Here is a 20,101-nt window from a genome sequence, read left to right as displayed (position 1 = left end):
ATTATATATAAAGATCAGAAAATTTTGAAATGTCACAAAATGTTAACTCAAGGAATATAAACTAACCATTTTGATTCAATTTCTAGCCATTTGTGTTATATGTCCCTTACAAAAATCTACCAATGAATCTTATAAAAAATGAAATGGGAGAGGTTTCCCTCTCAGGCACTTGAAAACTCTGAAAGACTTATTATACCTTTACATTTTGAGACAAAGGTTAATTAACTAAGGATGTTAATAAAATTCAATGAAAGTTTTGGAAGGATATAAAAGAGAAATCAATAACACTCTTCCAACGTTACAAAAAGCTTCATAATGCCATTTCTATAGAATTCAGGAAGTTTGGAAGCAAAGAAGTTGCATAGGCTCAATTTCAGTGCCTCTAATGCAGGGGTTGGCAAACCAGGGTAAATTACCCCAAGTGGGGTAAAAATGAAATTCTTGGGGGTAATGAGTACTCAATAAACATAAATAAAATTATATAAAAAGTGCATTCCTTGTTATGACAGAAATTTTTCTTCTGGCTACATCTGGCCAATATAATATACATGTTTAGGAGATGTCATGCCATGTTGAACTCCAAACAATTTGGTTGCTAAGGCATTGTCAAGTGGCTAAACAGATATTATTTGTCAGTTATCTATTACCCACCTTAACCTTATTTTTTGACACGTGTTTTTGCTTTGTTTAGGTCGATTTAAGTAGTTATTTAATTTAATTTATTTCAATAATTCTATTTTAAGTGTAAGATTTTCATTTATTAACCATATTTTAGTTTTATGTTAGTTCGATAATTTGATTAATATATTTTCTCCTTGCTCGATTAATTTTCGATGGTCAATAAAATAATTAAATACTGCCTTCATCTTGAGAACATGTCTTAGTGCCATGTTTACCAATTAAATTATTGTAAATTTAAATGAACTTTAAAAAATTTAAATTCAATCACCGTCTTTTTTTACCCTTCAGATGACATCAACTAGAAAAAGAATATATCAGGAAGAGTTCCTCAATTATGGGTTTACACAAATAGAAGACAAAGGAACAAAAGACAAAGACTGGACAGCGACTTGAGAGGTACATTCGATCAACGTCCAGCATCAAAGGCTAGCTTTGAAGTGGCCTGGTTGATTGCCAGAAACAAGAAACCATATACTATTGGTGAGGAATTGGTTAAACCAGCAGCTTTGAAGATGGCAGAGATTATGTGTGGTTAGAAAGAAGCCATGAAACTAAATTCAGTGCCCTTGTCTGCAAAAGTTGTGAAAGAACGAATTTCTATTTTAGCAGAAAATGTGAGGGAACAAGTTATTTCTTCAATAAAAGAGTAAATACTTTGCTATTCAGCTTGATGAGACTACAGATGTCAGTATTAATTCGCAACTGATGGTGTATGTTCACTACAAAGGTTTACATGCAATTGAAGAGGAATTGTTGCTTTGTTCTCCTCTTAAGCTGTGATCTCGTGGAATTGATGTCTTCAATAAAGTTAATGAATACTTTAATAACGTTAATTTAAAGTGGGAAGACTGCATTGCTGTGTCTGTTGATGGAGCTCCAGCTATGTTGGGTCATATAAGTGGTTTTTCGGCTTTGGCGAGAGAGAATAATCCAAAAATTGAAGTTAACCACCGTATGATCCATCGCCAGGCATTGCTTGTGAAACATTCAGAACCTGCACTGGAAACCGTCATGCATGATGTTATCAAGGTTGTCAAAGGACATGCACTAGACACGTGACTATTTTGTGAATTATGTAAAGATGGTGCAGCTGAATATACAGACCTACTTTATCATACAGAAGTGAGGTGGCTCTCACGTGGAAATGTTCTGAACCGAGTGTGGGTTCTCAAAACTGAACTTGAAATTTTTATGATTGATCAAAAGCATGTTCTCGCAGATAAGTTTACAAACTCCTCGTGGGTTGCACATCTCGCATATTTAGCTGATATTTTTGAGTATGTGAATGCATTGAACAAAGAATTGCAAGGAAAAAAGAAAAAACATCAATATAATTTCAGCCAGAGAAAAGATTTCAGCATTTGGATCAAAGCTTTTATATTGGAGACAGAAAGCAGAACAAAACAAGATAGCTGCCTTTTCAAAGTTAGCTTTGTTTTTGGAATATTGTGAAAACATTACTTTTGACGACATCAAGGATACAGTTATAAGGCATCTTACCAAACTCAAAGAGCGATTCTCTGATTATTTTCCAGATCGTGATTCACATACTGTCAGTTGGGTTGTAGATCCCTTTAAACGTGAAATTGCTGATGTACCAGAAGAGCCTCAAGGGTTGGCAGAGGCACTTATTGAACTTTGATCCAATAATGAAGCACGTATTGAATTTGAAAACAAAGCAGATCTGTCATATTTTTGGATGTCAATAGCTGCAAAGGCTTTACCAAAATTGCACGTGAGGAGGTAGTCAAAAAGTTGCTGCCTTTTGCAACAACCTACCTTTGCGAACAAGGATTTTCCACTCTAATGAACATAAAAACAAAGCAGAAAAATCGATTGGACCCTGGAGACAGAATCCAAATTGCTCTGACATCAAAATGCCCCAATTTTGATATTATTATATCAAAAATGAAACATCATTTCTCCAAAACCTGAAGTGAAAACGTTTTCAAAGAAAGCCTTTTGTTTCATAATGAGAATATTAATTTATTTTATCGCATTTATTTTATACTTTTTATATTTATAATTGTATTCTCCATATAAATAGATTCAATAAATCTTTTGAATTTAAATAATCTATGATTTTCTCCCTTTCAAATCAAGGGAGTAACATCGGTATAAATAAATATATTTTGGGGTAATGGTAAAACCCCAACCCCTGCTCTAATGTATCGTATTTTCATTAATGAAATGTTGCAAACTTCAAAATAAGTGGTAATCTGAAGGTGCAAGATCAGGAGAATATGGAGATGTGGAAGCTTTTCCCAGCCGAGTTCCTCAATCTTGGTACAGGCGATTCTTGCACTACGAGGACGTGCATTATCATGGTGAAAAACATCCTTTTAATTGACCAGAGATAACACCTCCTTTTTTTTCTGTTTTTCATTCAATCAATCAAGTTGTTCACAGTATACCTCTACTGTGATTGTTTGGTTTTGTGGAAAGAATTTGAAGTGTATAATACCAGCCATATCCCACTAAATGCTTAACAAAACCTTCTGAGAGAAGGTCTTGATTGGCTGAGGTTTAGCCTGTTCCCTGAATGAATCCACTGTCTTCAGCACTTAACATTCTTATGAAGTATCCACTTTTCATCACTGGTGACTACAAGACTCAAAAACAGAGATTGCACTTCTCAAGATGAAGAACAGTGCAGATGTTGATATGCTCTTTGATTGTTGTTCAGTTCATGAAAACTCACTTGCCGAGCTTAGACACTATTCCAAGTTCTTGCAAATGGCAACGGATGGTTGATGATGATGAATTAAGATCTTTTGCTAAATCAACAGTTGCATTGGCATTTCTTGCAACAGTGGCTTCCAGAATATCATTATCGAGAGAGAGAAGGGTTTGATCTTGGGATGATCAGAACAAATAGATTATACCTGGTACCACATCCATACGGATCACAGCATTAGAAATAAAGCACCCTAATGCTGTTGTCACTTCACTAACTGTCTCTTGTTGTGTGTTCACTCTGATAATGTAATGAGATGTTTATTATGAAATGTGTTTTATATTAAATGCTTTTTTTTGTGTAATTTAAGTGAATAGTAAGTCAATCAAACTAAACTGTTAATGACCATTTCTTTCCCCATATTTATCTTCCCAGAATCAGACCCATGTCAACAAACTATTTTTAAATCACTCAAAGAATCAATCCCTAAATTTTGGCAGATTCCTCCTGGGTGACTCTTTATATTATTATTACGCGACACCTCCAGGGAGTCCAAAGACTCATCGAGAGAGGGCATCTACTCTATAACTCTCCGTCTACAACACATACTATGTGTTGGAGACGTAGAACCAGTGGTACGCATACCATAGGTTGAGAATCCCTGGTCCAAGTGAAGTGTTATCAAGACCTTGTAAAGAGGCAAAATGACTTCCTTATCTTTACATGTTAAAGTTCATTTCAGCATTGCAATTATTCTATGTATTGTATTTATTATATGTATTTGCTATATGACCCTTGAAGGCCAACTTCCTATTTACTAAAAATCCAAGATCCCTAGCATGATCAACTTCTTCTAGCATAACACTACCAATATAATACAACACTGGATATCTAATTACACCAGAGTGCTTAGGTGCATGACCTTACATTTATTAACACTGAACTGACAGCCATTTTCACATGCCCACAATTCCTGCCTATTCAAATTGTTGTGCAATTACAGCATATCAGCAGGACTTCTGATTACTCTCTCTTTTTGCATCACTAACAAATAGCTGTATGTCACATGTCAAATCTATCTCAATATTATTAATATACATGTTGAATAACAATGGACAAAGGGATGATCCTTGAGACCCACCAGTGATTACCTTGAATCTTGCAGATTCACTCCCCACCCCTTCCCATTTTTGTTATCTGTCAGTCAGCCATCCTCTTATCCATGCCACAGTTTGTAATCCAATCCCATATTCTCCAATTTATGCAACAGTCTTCCATGCTCTATTCTGTCAAAAGTATCATGGTGTATCCATTCCCCTTGTCTAACTCAGCAGTAACATTATTATAAAATGTGAGCAAGTTGTTAAAACATGACCTTCCCTTAGTAAATCCATGCTGTTCATTGCAAAGTAGAGATTCTCTGTCAACCCATTTCTTAATCCAAAATCTTAACCACCACTCCTGAGATACTGATTGGTCGATAGTAGGATACATCGGTCTTTGTGCCACCCTTGTACAATGGGATTACCATACATTCTTTCCACTCCTGTGGAATCTTCCTTGTTTTTGAGACTCAAATTATATAGCCTGGTCAAGGGAATAGACAGTTCAGCCGAACACATATACTATTAATATCAGTGCTGATATCCCATCAATTCCTATTGCAGAATTCTTTTTCAGTTTGTGCAACAGCTCTAGTACTTCCTCCTCATACACGAGTTTCTTCATACAGTGAAGAGGTAGTGGCGAGTTCAATGTTGCATATACCAGTTTGATAGCTTTAAGCAAAATGGCTGCTCATTAGTTCAATAATCTAATCTGCATCAGTCAACTACACTCAGTACATTTATTCTTTCAAATTCATTTTTTCTTTTACTTGCAGCATAAGGATAGAATTGTTAAGGGTTGCCTTTAACTGGCTCTGCAAGTCAAAAGCTAAGTCATACCCAGACTTCTTCTGGCTTGCTGTTTATAATTATAATAACTGACATCATCCTTATGCAGATGGTATTCCTTCCACATCATCTTTTTCTTACAAATATCTTGTTTAATTAGATTACACATCCATTTCACTCTTACTCTACTTATTCTTTGAACTCTCAGGACACATTCCGATATTGCATCATTTAAGTATTTTTTAAATACCTCCCATGCACTGTTGATCTGCTTTCCATCCAGCAAGTGATGCCATTCCACTGAACTCAGTATACTCCTCAGTTGGTTATAATTTCCTGCTTTGTAGTTCAGCACATAATCGTTTCTGAATAGAACAGTCATAAACTTAGCCACTTTCCAAGCAAGTACTGCATGATCACTCAACAACTGGAAGAAGAATAGTTACATCTTTAACTGAATCCCCCTTTGAGATTATAATCTAATCTAAAATTCTTTGACCATGAGTTCCTTTTATCACATGCTGCTTGAGGAAGCAGTCTCGCAACAGCTCAATAAATTCAGTTTCATTCTTCTCATGCAATTTCACAGCTACCCAATCAATGTTTGGATAATTAAATTAACATTATGATTATTCTTTTCGCACCCCTTTGTCTTTATATGATGATGCATTTCTTCATCACTAACAACTGATCCACCATGTCTGTAACAATACCCCACTATGTATTTGACCTTGCTAGACTCCCCCTCACACTAACTGGCTTCAAACTCAATACTAAGTGAAAAACTGTTGCTAGTATTATAGTCACATGTTTCAATTAACTGGATTCAAGCCATCTGATATCATTAGCAACACACACACACACACACACACACACACACACACTCACTCCTCTCTTTTCTAACCTTTCTAAAAATACCATACTATTGCATACTATTTTATTGTAACTATTATGTGACACCTCCAAGGAGGACACTCTACTCCACTCCACATCTCACCATCTCCCCTTGCCACTTTAATTCTCCAAATGCACACAATGACACTACTACTATCATCAATGCCATCTACCCATGACCACCAATATTTTTTTGTTTGTAAATTCCTTGTGTTCTCATGACCAATTTTCTTATATGGGGGATGACAAACCAGTTTTAGGGAGAAAAATAAATGAACCCTGCTACCTTTGTATGAGATTGACTAACTCACATTCAATTGAAAAAACCTATATAAAGGCAACTCTTATTATGAAATGCTGTAAGAGTTCTCAATCACTTCTGAAACTTAAGTTTCAAAGCATGAAATCAGTGCACTTACTTGGTATGTGAAAAACAAATATCAATACCTGGTGTTGATATTTGACATTCACATTTTAGCCTAGTGGCTATGCGCTTCGCAACCATATGCCTGGGGAAGGAGTGTCCTAGGTTCGATTCCCGTCGGTGACGTGAGGAGCTGAAGGATATTCCTCAGCCATAGCCAAGTTAGCCAGTCTTGGGCGTGGACAGCAGGGTTTTTTCCCCAGTTTATTCTGGGGTTTAAATCCCGCAAAGCAGGCAAACTGGCCTTGAGAACTCAACACTATAGGCCATAGGATACACCAGGGCATAAGGCTGACCACCTTATCCTGTAAACGGAGTGAGGTCCGACGATCAATGAACCCTCGACACCGCAAGGTAAAAGAGGGTATAAGGAAGATGATGATGATGACATTTTAAATTTAAACATTAATTATTTCACAAAACAAATTTGTTGCCCCATATCATTGTTTTTCATACAACCAAGCTAATTTAACATATGGAAAGGAGATGTCACTTAAGATCTAAGTGTTCTTGGGAAAAAAGAGCAACTGCACAATTGTAGTTTTCCCCTTCTTAGGGAAAAAATTACAATTCTACAAGATCATAATTTACTTCATTTCATAGATATTATGTTATTTTAAATTTTAAAAGGGTTGTTATTTTTAAAAAAAATTAATTCAAGAATGTTTTTTTGATTTGCAAATAAAAATTATCAGTTATGGATTAATGCACTGCATGAAGTTTATCTAATATCAGTTAAGCAAGATATCATATACTGCACTGATTCTAACATGCAGAAAAGCTTCTAGTTTGCTTTTTTTTTTTTGATATGTTAACAAAAATTCTCTAAATATCACTGACAAAACTTAATCACCACCTTGGCGGCAACCATTAAAAATAACTTTACAATTACCGTATATTTTCGCGTATAATGCGATCCACGTATAATGCAAACTAGAAATTTTGTTTGAAAACTAGCCCTAAAATGCCATGTCCACGTATAATGCGATCTGTTAATCTTGTTCCATAACATTATAAATAATAGAATACGAATTAACGAAAGAAATGTTTATTTTAAAACAAAATCCTTTAAATTCTTCATCTTTTGAGTCATCAAACATTTCATTTATAAATTCATCTGTAAGGATTGCATCATCAGTGTAGCAGTTGTCATCATCGTCTTCATGCTCTCCATTTTGTTGTGCATCATCCTCGCTTTCGTATATGACGTGATTTTTGGATCCATCCACTGAATTACTTATTCCACATTTAAGAAATGAGCGTTGAATCATTTCTGATGGTATCGAATCCCATGCTTCTTTAACCCAGCTGGTGACTAGGGTGATCTCAGGCTTCTGAAAATTCCTACCCTTTGTCATCCTCACCAAACCAGATGACATCCATTCTCTACATTTTTCACGTAAGTGATCTTTAAACGGCTTATTCAAGCTGACATCAAGCAGCTGCAAAACGGAAGTTAGACCACCTGGTATGACTGCTAGGTCTGTACGTAGCTCACATGCTTTCTCTTTGCTTGCCTCCGTTAAATGCGCCTGGAACATATCCCAGACTAGCATGCTTTGTTGACGTAACAAGCTATCTGCACGTATCTTCCATACTTGATCCAGCTACAATTGTACACCTTCTTCATCCATCCAACCTTTCTGATTGGCGAGAACAATTACACCTGGTGGAAATTTCATATGCTTAGGAATTTTCTTCCTTTTAAATATTACTGTCGGCTTTAATTTGGTTCCGTCTGCCATGCATGCTAGAAAACAACGGTAAAATGCATTTTTTCATGTCCAGTTGTGTTTACAAAGACACCCTTTTCACCAACTGAGTTTAATGTTCGATTTCCAGGCATATCCAAGTACATGGGCATCTCATCCATATTGCCAATTTGGGAAAGTTCATATCCATGACACTTACGTAATTTTATGATAAATTTATGGAAGGACTGCACTTTTTCTTCAAGCTGCTTTGGTAACTTCTGTGCAATTTTTGTTCGGTGTCGTAACGTTAATGCTTTGCGTTCCATAAATCTGTTGCACCACCAAGGCGAAGCAAGAAAAGGTGAAATACCTGGTGTGTCCTTGAATTTACCATTCTTCAGTTGTAGAGCTCGAAAACGGATTACATTTCTTGTTATTACAATGCCATCTTGTCGTTGCATCAAAATCCATTCATTTAGCTCTTCTTTGAGTTTTGGAAAGGATGCTACATCTCCACGACAGGCACGTTTCGTTTTGGGGATTTTTTCAAGACTGCCTTTTTGCTTACGCCAAAGTCTAATATTACTCTCTGCTACACCAAATTCTCTCATAGCAACACTGTTATTATGTTCTTCTGCAAACTGCATGACATGAAATTTAAATCCTGCTTCAAAAGATGAACGTTTACGTTTCTGTTGGCTCATTTTCAGGCTAGGTTTGTTTAACGAATACAATGGTATCTCGCTAATCCGAACCCTCCAGTAATCCGAACTGCGGTTTGAAAGAAAAAAAAAGTTTTATTTATTATTTTTATTATATTATTATTTTGTGTACTATTATTTTGCCTCCAAACTGCATACTCTATTGTTGCCACAACCAATGGATCAGAACATAATACAATCCATTAAATAAAAAGATCGTAAAGACCTACTTTTACATGTAATTTCCCAAAATTATGATGTTACCACATCAATAAAAAGTATAAATTTGAAGGATGTAGCATTCTCAATCGATGTTGCTTGGGAATCCTCAAACCTGAAGCAATTCGAGTATCATGGAGAAAACTGTGGCCTTCTAGAATTTACTATACTGAATAATATATACTATACTAAATAATAGTAAACTACGGTGATACACAAAAAGCAGAAATTCAAAACGTGCATAATTTGGTTAAAAATATAAATCCAAATGTTGAAATTTCACAAACAAATGTTATTACAGAATGGATTACAGGTAGAACCGAAAGTGGATTCGAAATCAAATCAGATGCTTAAATTATAAATATGGCGCTACAGAATGAATTAGCAGACAATGATGACAATAAAGAATTCAAAGAAAAAAAAAATTAAACATGAAGAGGCAGTTGACAGTCTTAATATGTGTATAGAATGGGCTAATCAGAATGATATGCCATTCCACAAAGTTTTATTGCTAATGCAGCTCCGAGAAGAAGCAGTCGAAAAAAAGTTCAGCTTCCTTTTGTGTGTTATTTTGTGAAACTTTGTTTTGTGTGTTGTGTACAAGAAAGTGATTTTTTTTATGCAAATTAAGTTATATACCGAACTATGCAATTCTATTAAATCAAAATCCTCAACAATAAAGATATATACAAACTAAAGTTTTTACTAAAATAAACTTATATTACTTTTTAAGTTTTACATTACAGTACATGAGCTTTTTTTCTATGAGTTACTTCATTTATTTCCAGAATTAAATTGACGTACCACTAGAATCTGATAATTTTTGTCTTAAACGCCAGTTATTGTTGTCTCTTGGAGGAAAATTCACTGATCCGAACGAGCACGGTTTTTATTAGTTCGGATTACCGAGATACTACTGTAATATTTAAAATGAACTGTGGTTAAACCGATATACCTAACTGTGCTCTATCATTAGTATTACTTACATTACTGGCTTTATGTGCAGATACGATGCGCACTCGGTTGCCGAATGCGAGTGGATCAAGTAGATTTGGTTGCATAGGCATTAGGTAGTATATATTGTGTGTGCAAGTCTAATAAGATGTTATATTTTTTAGGATCCGGATATAATGCAAACCCCTAACTTTAAGTAGTATTTTTAACATACATTTTTCGCATTATATGCGATAATATACGGTAGTTGTGAAATTACACTAATTAGCATTTTCTAGTTGAAATGGCAGTTTCCCACAGGCTTCAATTTTTATTGTTATAGTGAAATGTAAATGACTAAACTACCATTATAATACATGCAACTTCACTGCATATGTGAAATTTTCATACTGAATTATTCAAAAAATATCAAGCAACAATGAAGTATGTCCCTAGAGCTGATATTTTAATCCAGCAAATATACTACATATACAGACAGCATTATTTAACAATATTTAATACTACAGGCAAATATACTATACATCCAATTCTCCATTTACACAGTGGATTGGTTCCAGGAAAAAACGTAAAAAAAGAATTAAGGGGTGCTTAAGAGTCAAAGCTGTATAACTGAGAGGAGACCTCCACATAGCCTTTAAAGGAATGCGGAGAACTGACCAGGGCTTCTGACCTAATGTCCAATCCTCACCTTCTCGTGGTGCACCCTGTTGGATATCTACTTTGATACTGAACGAACGAGGATGGGCTGGCAATTTGAGATTTAGCCGACCAAATTGTATTCTTATTGGTTAAACCAAAATAAAAAATGATGGTACAACATGACAAAATTTCATGCCGGCTGGGGCGTCGCCCAGTTAAACAAGGCCCCCATTGTTTTCGCCAGGGAACCAGGGCGAACAGCGAAAAGTCAGCTACTGGAACAAATCTGAAAACAAACCCCAACTCAACATCACCAGAGTTAAAGATCGGTACTATCAACGTAAGAAGCCTGAATGGCAAAGAAATGGAGCTAGCTGAGGAATTAGATAAGTACCAGATCGACATAATAGGGGTGACTGAAACAAAAAAGACCAAAACTGGTGAGATCTTTCTGAGCAATAAATACAAAATGTTATATTCAGGCAATGACAATCAAGGAAAAGAAGGAGTAGCCATAGTATTCAACACAAAATACGAGGCTAATCTTCTTGAATGGCAGTCAGTCTCAAGTAGAGTAATGTGGGCAAATATGAGAATGGGGAACTGGACAATGAGATTTATTTGTGCCTATGGTCCCACAGAAGGTTCTACTAAGGTAGAAGTGGAGGAATTTTTTGAGGCTTTAGAAAAAGCAACTGACACAATGAAAAATGAAAAGTTGGTCCTTGTTGGGGATCTAAATAGCAGAGTAGGAAATGATTGTGAGACATACAAAAATATTTTAGGAAAATTTGGAGAAAAGAGCAAAGCTAATAATAATGGCAAATATCTGTTGGATTTCTGCTCAGGACATGGACTGGTTATTACTAACACCATGTTCCAACATAAAAATGTGCACAAATTCACATGGAGAGAAGAGGCTAGGAATAAGAAAAGTCTCATTGACTATGTTATTGTTGATAGTGATGTTTTCTCCATGGTGCAGGACACCAAAGTGTACAGAGGATTTGAAATTGGAAGTGATCACTATTTAGTCTTGAGCAGGATAAAATTTAATTTCATATTGAAAAGAATAACATGTAAGAAAGTTTTAAAGCGAATAAAATTTGAGCAGCTCTCAGATGTGAACTGTAGGCTAAAATACACAAAGATTATTGAAGAAAAAATGAAAGAGTTTGAGAACAGGAACCAAACCTTGGAGATTCAGTGGTAAGCCTTGAAGAAAACCCTGATTGATTCAGCCAGAGAGGCATGTGGTGAGGTTGTCTGCAAGGATAGAAAAATCAGAACTCCATGGTGGACACAGGAAGTTAAAGAGGCAGTGAAGGAAAAGAAGAAAGCATAACAAAAGTTCCTGTCGAATAAGTCAGCTTGTGCTCTTAGAGAATATAGAGACAAATGTAAGAAAGCAAAACACTGTGTAAAACTAGCTAAACAAAAAGTCATGGGTGGACTTTGGCAAGAATATAGAAAATAAATATCAAGAAGGTGGCAAAATATTCTGGAGGTTGTTGAAGAAGCTTAAGAATATAGGAAAGAGTGCTGTAAAAGGAATTAGAGATGATAAAGGTGACATGAAAACGGGAGAAAAAGATATCCTTGAAGTATGGAGTAATTACTTTGAAAAACTGCTAAATGAAACAGGCAGTGATGACAGCACAGTGGTAAAAAACACTGACCAGGCATGCAGTCAGGAATACATATCCATAATAGAAGTAGAAAAAGCCATCAAAGGCTTGAAATGTGGAAAGGCAGCAGGAGTAGATGATATTCGACCAGAAATGCTGAAGTATGTTGGTATAAGAGTCTTACAGTGGCTGCACTGCATAGTTCAGAAAGCCTGGACAAAGGGACGAATTCCTGATGATTGGAGTAGAGCTCTCATAGTACCCATATATAAAAAGGGAAATAACACTGCATGTGAGAATTGCAGAGGTATTTCCCTACTGAGTGTTCCTGGCAAGATCTATGCAAGTATACTTGAGAAACGGTTGAGAAGAATCGTGGAAGAAAAGCTTGGTGAAGAACAAGCTGGATTCAGGCCAAATAGAGGCTGTCAGGATCAGATCTTCACTTTACGACAAATAGTCGAGAAAGCATGGCAATATAACAAAGATCTGTATTTAAGTTTTGTCGATCTGGAAAAGGTATATGACAAGGTGCGAAGAGAGAAGCTATTCAATACGCTTCAGTTATATGGTGTCAATGGGGCATTATATCAAGCAATACTTAGTCTTTATTTGAGTTGTAAGTCAGCAGTTAGAATTGAAGGAAGTACAGGAAGATGGTTTAATGTTAAATCTGGTGTGAGACAAGGATGTACATTATCCCATCTGTTATTCATTATCTATATGGATCACATTATGAAGGAAAGTGGTATTAAACATGATATCAAAATTGGAGATGTTAATGTCAGCTCTTTGCTTTATGAGGATGATGTTATACTTCTAAATAAATCTGCTACAAGTCTGCAAGATTCTCTGACTAAATTGAATAGCTGTTGTAATAGATATGGTATGAAGGTCAGCAATAAAAAGACAAAGACAATGAAAATAGGCAGAATCATTGAAAATGTCAACTGTGTTGTGAATGGAGAACCTGTGGAACAAGTAAAACATTTCAGCTATTTAGGCACGATTTTTACTGAAGATGGTAAATTAAATATAGAAATAGACAACAGAATCAGCAAAGCTGGTATGGTGGAAAGTCAATTGAATAAATTCATATGGAATAAGAGCGAAATCAGTCGGAACACTGAATTAGCTGTGTACAAGACAGTGTTCAAACCAGTTTTAACTTATGGATCTGAGAGCTGGGTCAGAAGTAAAACACTTGACCAAAGACTAGACCACAGATATGAGAGTTCCTGAGAAAGATTATAGGCATGAACAGATGGCATCAATGGCAATATCATATTAAAAATGAGGATATTAGGAAAGAACTTGACATTGTCAGCATCCAGGAATGCGTTAGCAGAGCCAATCTTAGGTGGTATGGTCACTTAAACAGAATGCAGGAGGAAAGATTAGCAAAACAAGTGTTCTCTGCCAGGTTGGCAGCAAAACGAACCAGAGGAAGACCAAGATATAGGTGGATTGATACGGTACAAAATGCTTTAGACGATAGAAAAATAAGATCTGATAATGTTGGAGTCTTGACAACTAACAGACTGATCTTGAGGAAAATTGTAGATAGGAAATTAATAATGATGTAATTTTTTTCATAGTACTATCATATCCTGTACACCCCTTGAGGGTACATGGCAGGAATTTGATGATGATGATGATGATCTTTTTTTGTTTGCCTTCCAGTGCACTGGTAACGTGTTAAAATCCACACCTTTCATTGCCTGTGGTCTTTGGGATCGATTAATGAGTAATGGTTTTAAACATTTCGAATTGTAAACAAGAAATGATTGTTTAGCAAACAGCTTAACTCCTTTCAAGCAGCTTTATATAGGTGGGCCTCTGGTAACAGACTAACTTAACTTCGAGGAATCAGCATAGTAGCCTTCTGCTTCCAGGAACTAATGGCAAGGAAATATAACTGTTCATCTGTCAACTTAACTTTGGGGAATTGTAATTACAAAAATTCATTTTTTTGTTGTCGACACAATTGTCTACATTCTGTAGAATAGAGTAATCCCTGATATTTAAAACATTGAGTGGGATTCCCCAAAATTCAAGTTTAAGTACATATGTACCGTTCTAGGAAATGACAATTATAATGGAAATAGCCATTTTAACAGAACTGAATTCAAACAGAAATTTTACAAATAAGTGCCATTTGAACCATGTTAAAATCAATATATGCCGTGTAAAAATATAATTGCTTCTGTTTTCTAAACTGTGTTATTTCGAAAACATGTAAAAAGAGAATTAGCTGTATATTACATACACAGATCATATTAGAGTGATATCAAATTTGACATCAAAATAGGCAATATTAAGCTTGACTGGTAATTAGTTTACGGAATTAACAACGCATATAAAGTATATTAATTAAAGGTAACTTTAATGAATAACTTCTATATTTCGGCAACGTCACATTGCCATCTTCAGGAACATAAAGATATGGTATGTGCACTCAGGAACTAACACAAAGCAAATGAGGAAGAAAGCAAGAAACTAATATTGTTCCTAAAGTCCTAATGGTGCCCTCTTGCGGGCTAATTTGGTAGTCTTGGCAGTTGGGCTGAAGTTCTCATAATGAAAGTCTCCCAAATTTGGGGCAGTTTCATGCACTCAAATTTGTTGAGGTTAGGAACATTTTTTAGAGCTGCTGAAGATTCTTTGAATAATCTTTCGTATTTAAACTTGCTGCGATGAATTATTTTTGTTTTCTTCCAATGAATTTTATGGTGGGTATCTAAGGCATGGTCTGCCAGCCCAGAGCGGCTGTACTGGTAAACCGGATGTAGTCTTGGTGATAACCAAGACTACATCCGGTCATATTTTTTGAGGATAACCAATATCCTCAAAAAATATGACCTTACTTCCTGTTACAGACCATATAAAAAGTTGGCATCCCTTATCCGCTCTACCAAAGACCAACCACTTCCCCTAGACCTACCTGGTGTATACCAGGTCCCTTGCAGCTGCAAATTGTCCTACTTTGGCCAAACAGGCAGAACAACAAATATCAGGATTTCAGAACACCAAGACTACATCTGGTTTCACCAGTACAGCCGCTCTGGGCTGGCAGACCATGCCTTAGATACCCACCATAAAATTCGTTGGAAGAAAACAAAAATAATTCATCGCAGCAAGTTTAAATACGAAAGATTATTCAAAGAATCTTCAGAAGCTCTAAAAAACGTTCCTAACCTCAACAAATTTGGGTCTATGAAACTGCCCCAAATTTGGGAGACTTTCATTATGAGAACTTCAGCCCAACTGCCAAGACTACCAAATTAGCCCGCAAGAGGGCACCATTAGGACTTTAGGAACAATATTAGTTTCTTGCTTTCTTCCTCATTTGCTTTGTGTTAGTTCCTGAGTGCACATACCATATCTTTATGTTCCTGAAGATGGCAATGTGACGTTGCCGAAATATAGAAGTTATTCATTAAAGTTACCTTTAATTAATATACTTTATATGCGTTGTTAATTCCGTAAACTAATTACCAGTTATGCCTAACCAACGTATAAGTCTTGCTACTAGAATATTAAGCTTGGGCATATTTTATGTGCAGATGTTGTAAATATAAGACTAACCAAATTAAATGACTTCTGTAACAAATTTAATATAAAAATCAGCTATAGAAAAGGAGGAAAAATCAATTGTGTTCTTCACAGAGAATAAAAAATAAAAAAAGAAAGCATATTTTAGTTCTAAGGCAAAATTTTAATAAGAGTAGATTAAACAGTGTTTAATCTACTCTCATTGAATAGATTAAATTATTGACATTGATATAAGAGAAGCTAGTACAATGGAGAGCTAGCTGAATTAATTTGCATGGAATAAGAAAATGAAATCAACCAAAGCACTAAACCAATAGTATAGAAAACTTAAAAATCCATATGATAAAACAAGTTTTAACATATGGATCTAAGAGCTTTATTAGAAATAAGTTTCCTAAAGGTAACCGGTGATATGAAAAATCTGAAGACCATCAGGAGAGTAAACAGATGACATCAATGCAAAATCGTAATGAAATCTTTATTTGAATTATAGTATCTAGTACATCTCCTGAGGATTATATATCAAGAAATAATACTTAAGGATGATGTTTAATATTTCTGCTCAATATCTAAATGAATTTATTTATTGTTTTAAAATTAAAAGTGAATCACTCATTAATTTTCTAGTCATTTTAATAGTTTTTGCAATCTGTTTAATCAGTTAAACTGATTAACTATAAGCTGCCATTTCCATCCACAAAACAATGAAAACTTACTTTTTCATTTACCAATTCCAAAAGCTGTTTCTTGGCCTTGATAACATCCTCTTTAATACCTCGAATAGTTACTTTATCACTTCCAGATCCTTCTTTTGGAACTTGTATAGTAACACCTCCACATTCCTGCATGATGGAATGTATTAGCCTGCCTTTAGCTCCAATAATGTAATTGTGAAATGTGGCTGGGATAATTATATCAACCTGAATAATATTTTCCTATAAAAATCAGAAGTATTTTATAATTCATTCATTTACTTGTGTGAGTATTGATAAAGAAATTTAATATTTAGAATTAAAAATATACATATATCTTGAAAAATGAATGATAATTTACATTATTTCTGGACAAATAGCATGTGTTGTTTGGATATGTCTTATATTTCTTTAAGGCAAACCCTAACTATTTGGCCAAATCCCTCCCCATTCCTTTATTTCAAATCAATCTCTTTACAAATCACAGTTCAAATTATTTAGAAAATAAGTCATCTCTTACACCATAACTTGGGATCTGAACCCATAGTCTGTGAGGCCTGAAATCACTTGAAAAAGTATTATGTTTGAAATCAAAAATAAGGCTTATGGATAATGAAATCCCAGAGTACTAATACTATTGCACAATACATTTACAACTTTCATGGGTGGGATTCACATAAAAAAACAGTTTGGTGTTCTTATTTCATTCTTTATCCTATGCTTCACTTGTGCAGAACACTAAACAACTATTTCTGTATTAGATGGACATTTTTTGAGAAAACAGTTCATTTCACTGTTGATATAGTCAGATGCTAAAAATCATAATAAACACAAACAGTTATATGATTAGATTTGCAAGAATTAAAATCAAACAGATAATGACATAACAAAACCAAAAGCCAATTATCAAGACCCACTGAAGATTAATGATTAAATTTATTAAATAGATATAACATTTAATATTAGTTATATCTATTTAGTTTATTAAATTAGATAATAAAATACAGTAATCCAGCATTTATATGACCCTTTACATGTCAACCAACTTCTGATATAGTAACTAACTAACTGTACCTCAATTATCCTTCAAGTATCAGAAAGGCAAACTGAGTTTCCAATGCGGTCAGATAAATGCTAGAAAACAAGGCAAGAAAGTGGAAAGGATCACAAAGATCTAGAAAAAAAATTAGATTCAGAAATCTCAGAAGTGAGGTACAACACAGATTTTGGACTGCATTGTTAGAAATGAGTACTGAAGCTGAAAATTTGGTTATCCCCATTCAAGAATCAAAAGAAAAAGAGTGAGATAGAGGAGATCCAGCAATCTGTCAAATGTGAATAAGCTCCACCATTCATGAATTATTTTTCATGAGTGGGGTAGCTGGTTTTTATCAGTTAAATCATTACTGATACATATTATTGATCGTAAAAGGCAAAATACAGTTCTTACATTTATTTTTATAGTCTATAATTACTTATTCATAGCATCTTAATTTCTAATTTTTTTTTAATTCCAATGTCTTCAAATCATATACTTTGGTCTTCTAAGACACTTCTTACTGTTTCAATCCACCTATACCTTAGTCTTCCTCTGGATATTTATCCTGCCATCTGGCAAAAATCACTTATTTTGCTAACCTTTCCTCTCCCATTCTCTTTAAGTGACCACATCACATTGGATTAGTTGCTCACACATTCCTGAATGCTAACAATGCCAAAATTATGAATATTTTTACAAATTGTTTATGTTAGTTTGTGCCTGTTATTGATATTATTATTATTGTTATTATTATTGTCAAAATGAAATGTAAAGCATTTGAAAAATTCATGTATCGAACAGATTTTGATAGTTGTGTTACTTTCAAATTTATTATTGTAATTTAAAATTAAGTGCGATGTTTTGAAAAGGCATTCTCTTGTCGCTAATGGAGACAACACGTCAGCCATTATACATAACTTCTTGCTTGCCACTCAAATGGAGTGCACATGCTCGCCGAGCAGTTTGATAAGTGACTGACAGCTGACAGAGAGAGAGTTCGGTATTAAAGTAATGAAGAAAACAAGAGAGCTAATGAAAGTTTAAGAACACAGACCGGAGAAATTTTGTTCTTAGGAAGTTTAACTTTTTACTGAAAGTTGGAAGAATATTAATAGAAGGTTCCAAAAAGGAATTGTAGAACTGAGTCTATAAATTGGAGGAGTTGAGACTGTCAACAAGTATTTAGTAAATAAAAGAAGATATTACAGTCAATGTTCTAATTGAATGTTTGAGGAAATGCTGATTGGAAAGTTTCATCTGTCTTAAGGGCACCGGATCTATTTGTTATTTCTTCTGGAAAAGGCGACAGAATTAGCTTAACTTAGATATGTTGTTTATAAAATAGTAGAAGAAACTCTCCCCCCCACCTCCGGTACAAAAATTAGTAAATTGTGCGTCAAACTGAACTGCAGTAGGTAAGAGTACAGGAAAACCTTGCTTAACGCAATTAATTAATCCATCAATTAATGCGTGCTAAGCAAAATCACATTAAGCGAATACAATAAACAATAGGAATAATTATAATTCATCCATCAGTTAGCGCAAATTTGAAAAAAGAACAAAAAAATTACAGTATAAGCTATATTAGAGGATAAAATCATCAAAGTTAATAAAAATCAATTGCTTAATTTCTTCTAGTTAAAGGAGATCATTCTTGCTTAACTGTTCTGAATGGGAATGGATTAAGTTTCTCACATCTTCATTATATGGCGGTACATTAAACTCAGGTTCTTTTCCAATTGTGCTAATATCTTCAATAATTTTAGACCTTGGATTTTGCGCACAATAAACTAACATAGGCTCGAGTTTAAAGTTGCCTTGCATTGCCTCCTAATAAAAGTGTAAGATGATCTTTAGACACTTTGTATCCTGGTTGAGATGCTTCGGCTTTTAGCTAGGAAAGTTTTTGTTGGCATACGCATCCAAAACAGATCAATTTCATCGACATTGAATATTTGTGATCGTCATAATCATCTTCCTGAATTATCCTTTGCAATTCTTTAGGAAACTTGGCTGCAGAATCTTTATCAGCATTAGCAGATTTTCCAGAATTTCTTGCATTATGCAGTCCAGCTCGATTTTTAAAACGGCCAAACCATAAACCATCCGAAACTCATAAAAATATTGAGAGCTTTTGCCTGAATATTTCCTGTACTAAGAGGAATACTTTTTGGTAACAATCGTCAATCCAGAGTGACAGAAGCTTCATCTCGATCAATAAATGTCTTCTATTTTGGGTGATCTGCATGCTTAAAGAAGCAGTAGCAACTAGTATCCTTAGAAGCCTTACAGGTATCTAAATTAAAGCAAAATGAAGGAAAAGTGATTGAGCAAGAGAATAGTGTTTGCATGTGCACTTGTGATGAAAACTTTGAGTCAACTGCTGAGTCTCACAGGCCACTGCCTGCA

At 34.8% G+C, this 20,101-nt stretch overlaps 1 protein-coding gene across 1 annotated transcript in view; it reads right to left on the bottom strand.

Moving 5' to 3' along the window:
• Positions 1-20,101, bottom strand: part of Dp1 (satellite-binding protein 1 Dp1) — a 286,820-nt gene that overhangs the window by 101,361 nt on the left and 165,358 nt on the right. The window contains exon 14 of the mRNA XM_090390658.1: positions 16,678-16,896. Within this exon, the coding sequence (XP_090246784.1) occupies positions 16,678-16,896 (219 nt within the window). The remainder of the gene's footprint in view (positions 1-16,677; positions 16,897-20,101) is intronic.

The sequence above is a fragment of the Typopeltis vanoorti genome, chromosome 3, assembly GCF_054136105.1.
Source record: "Typopeltis vanoorti isolate ZY-2024b chromosome 3, IOZ_Tvanoo_1.0, whole genome shotgun sequence".
NCBI lineage: Eukaryota > Metazoa > Arthropoda > Arachnida > Uropygi > Thelyphonidae > Typopeltis > Typopeltis vanoorti.
This window is presented reverse-complemented; position numbering and strand designations above follow the sequence as displayed.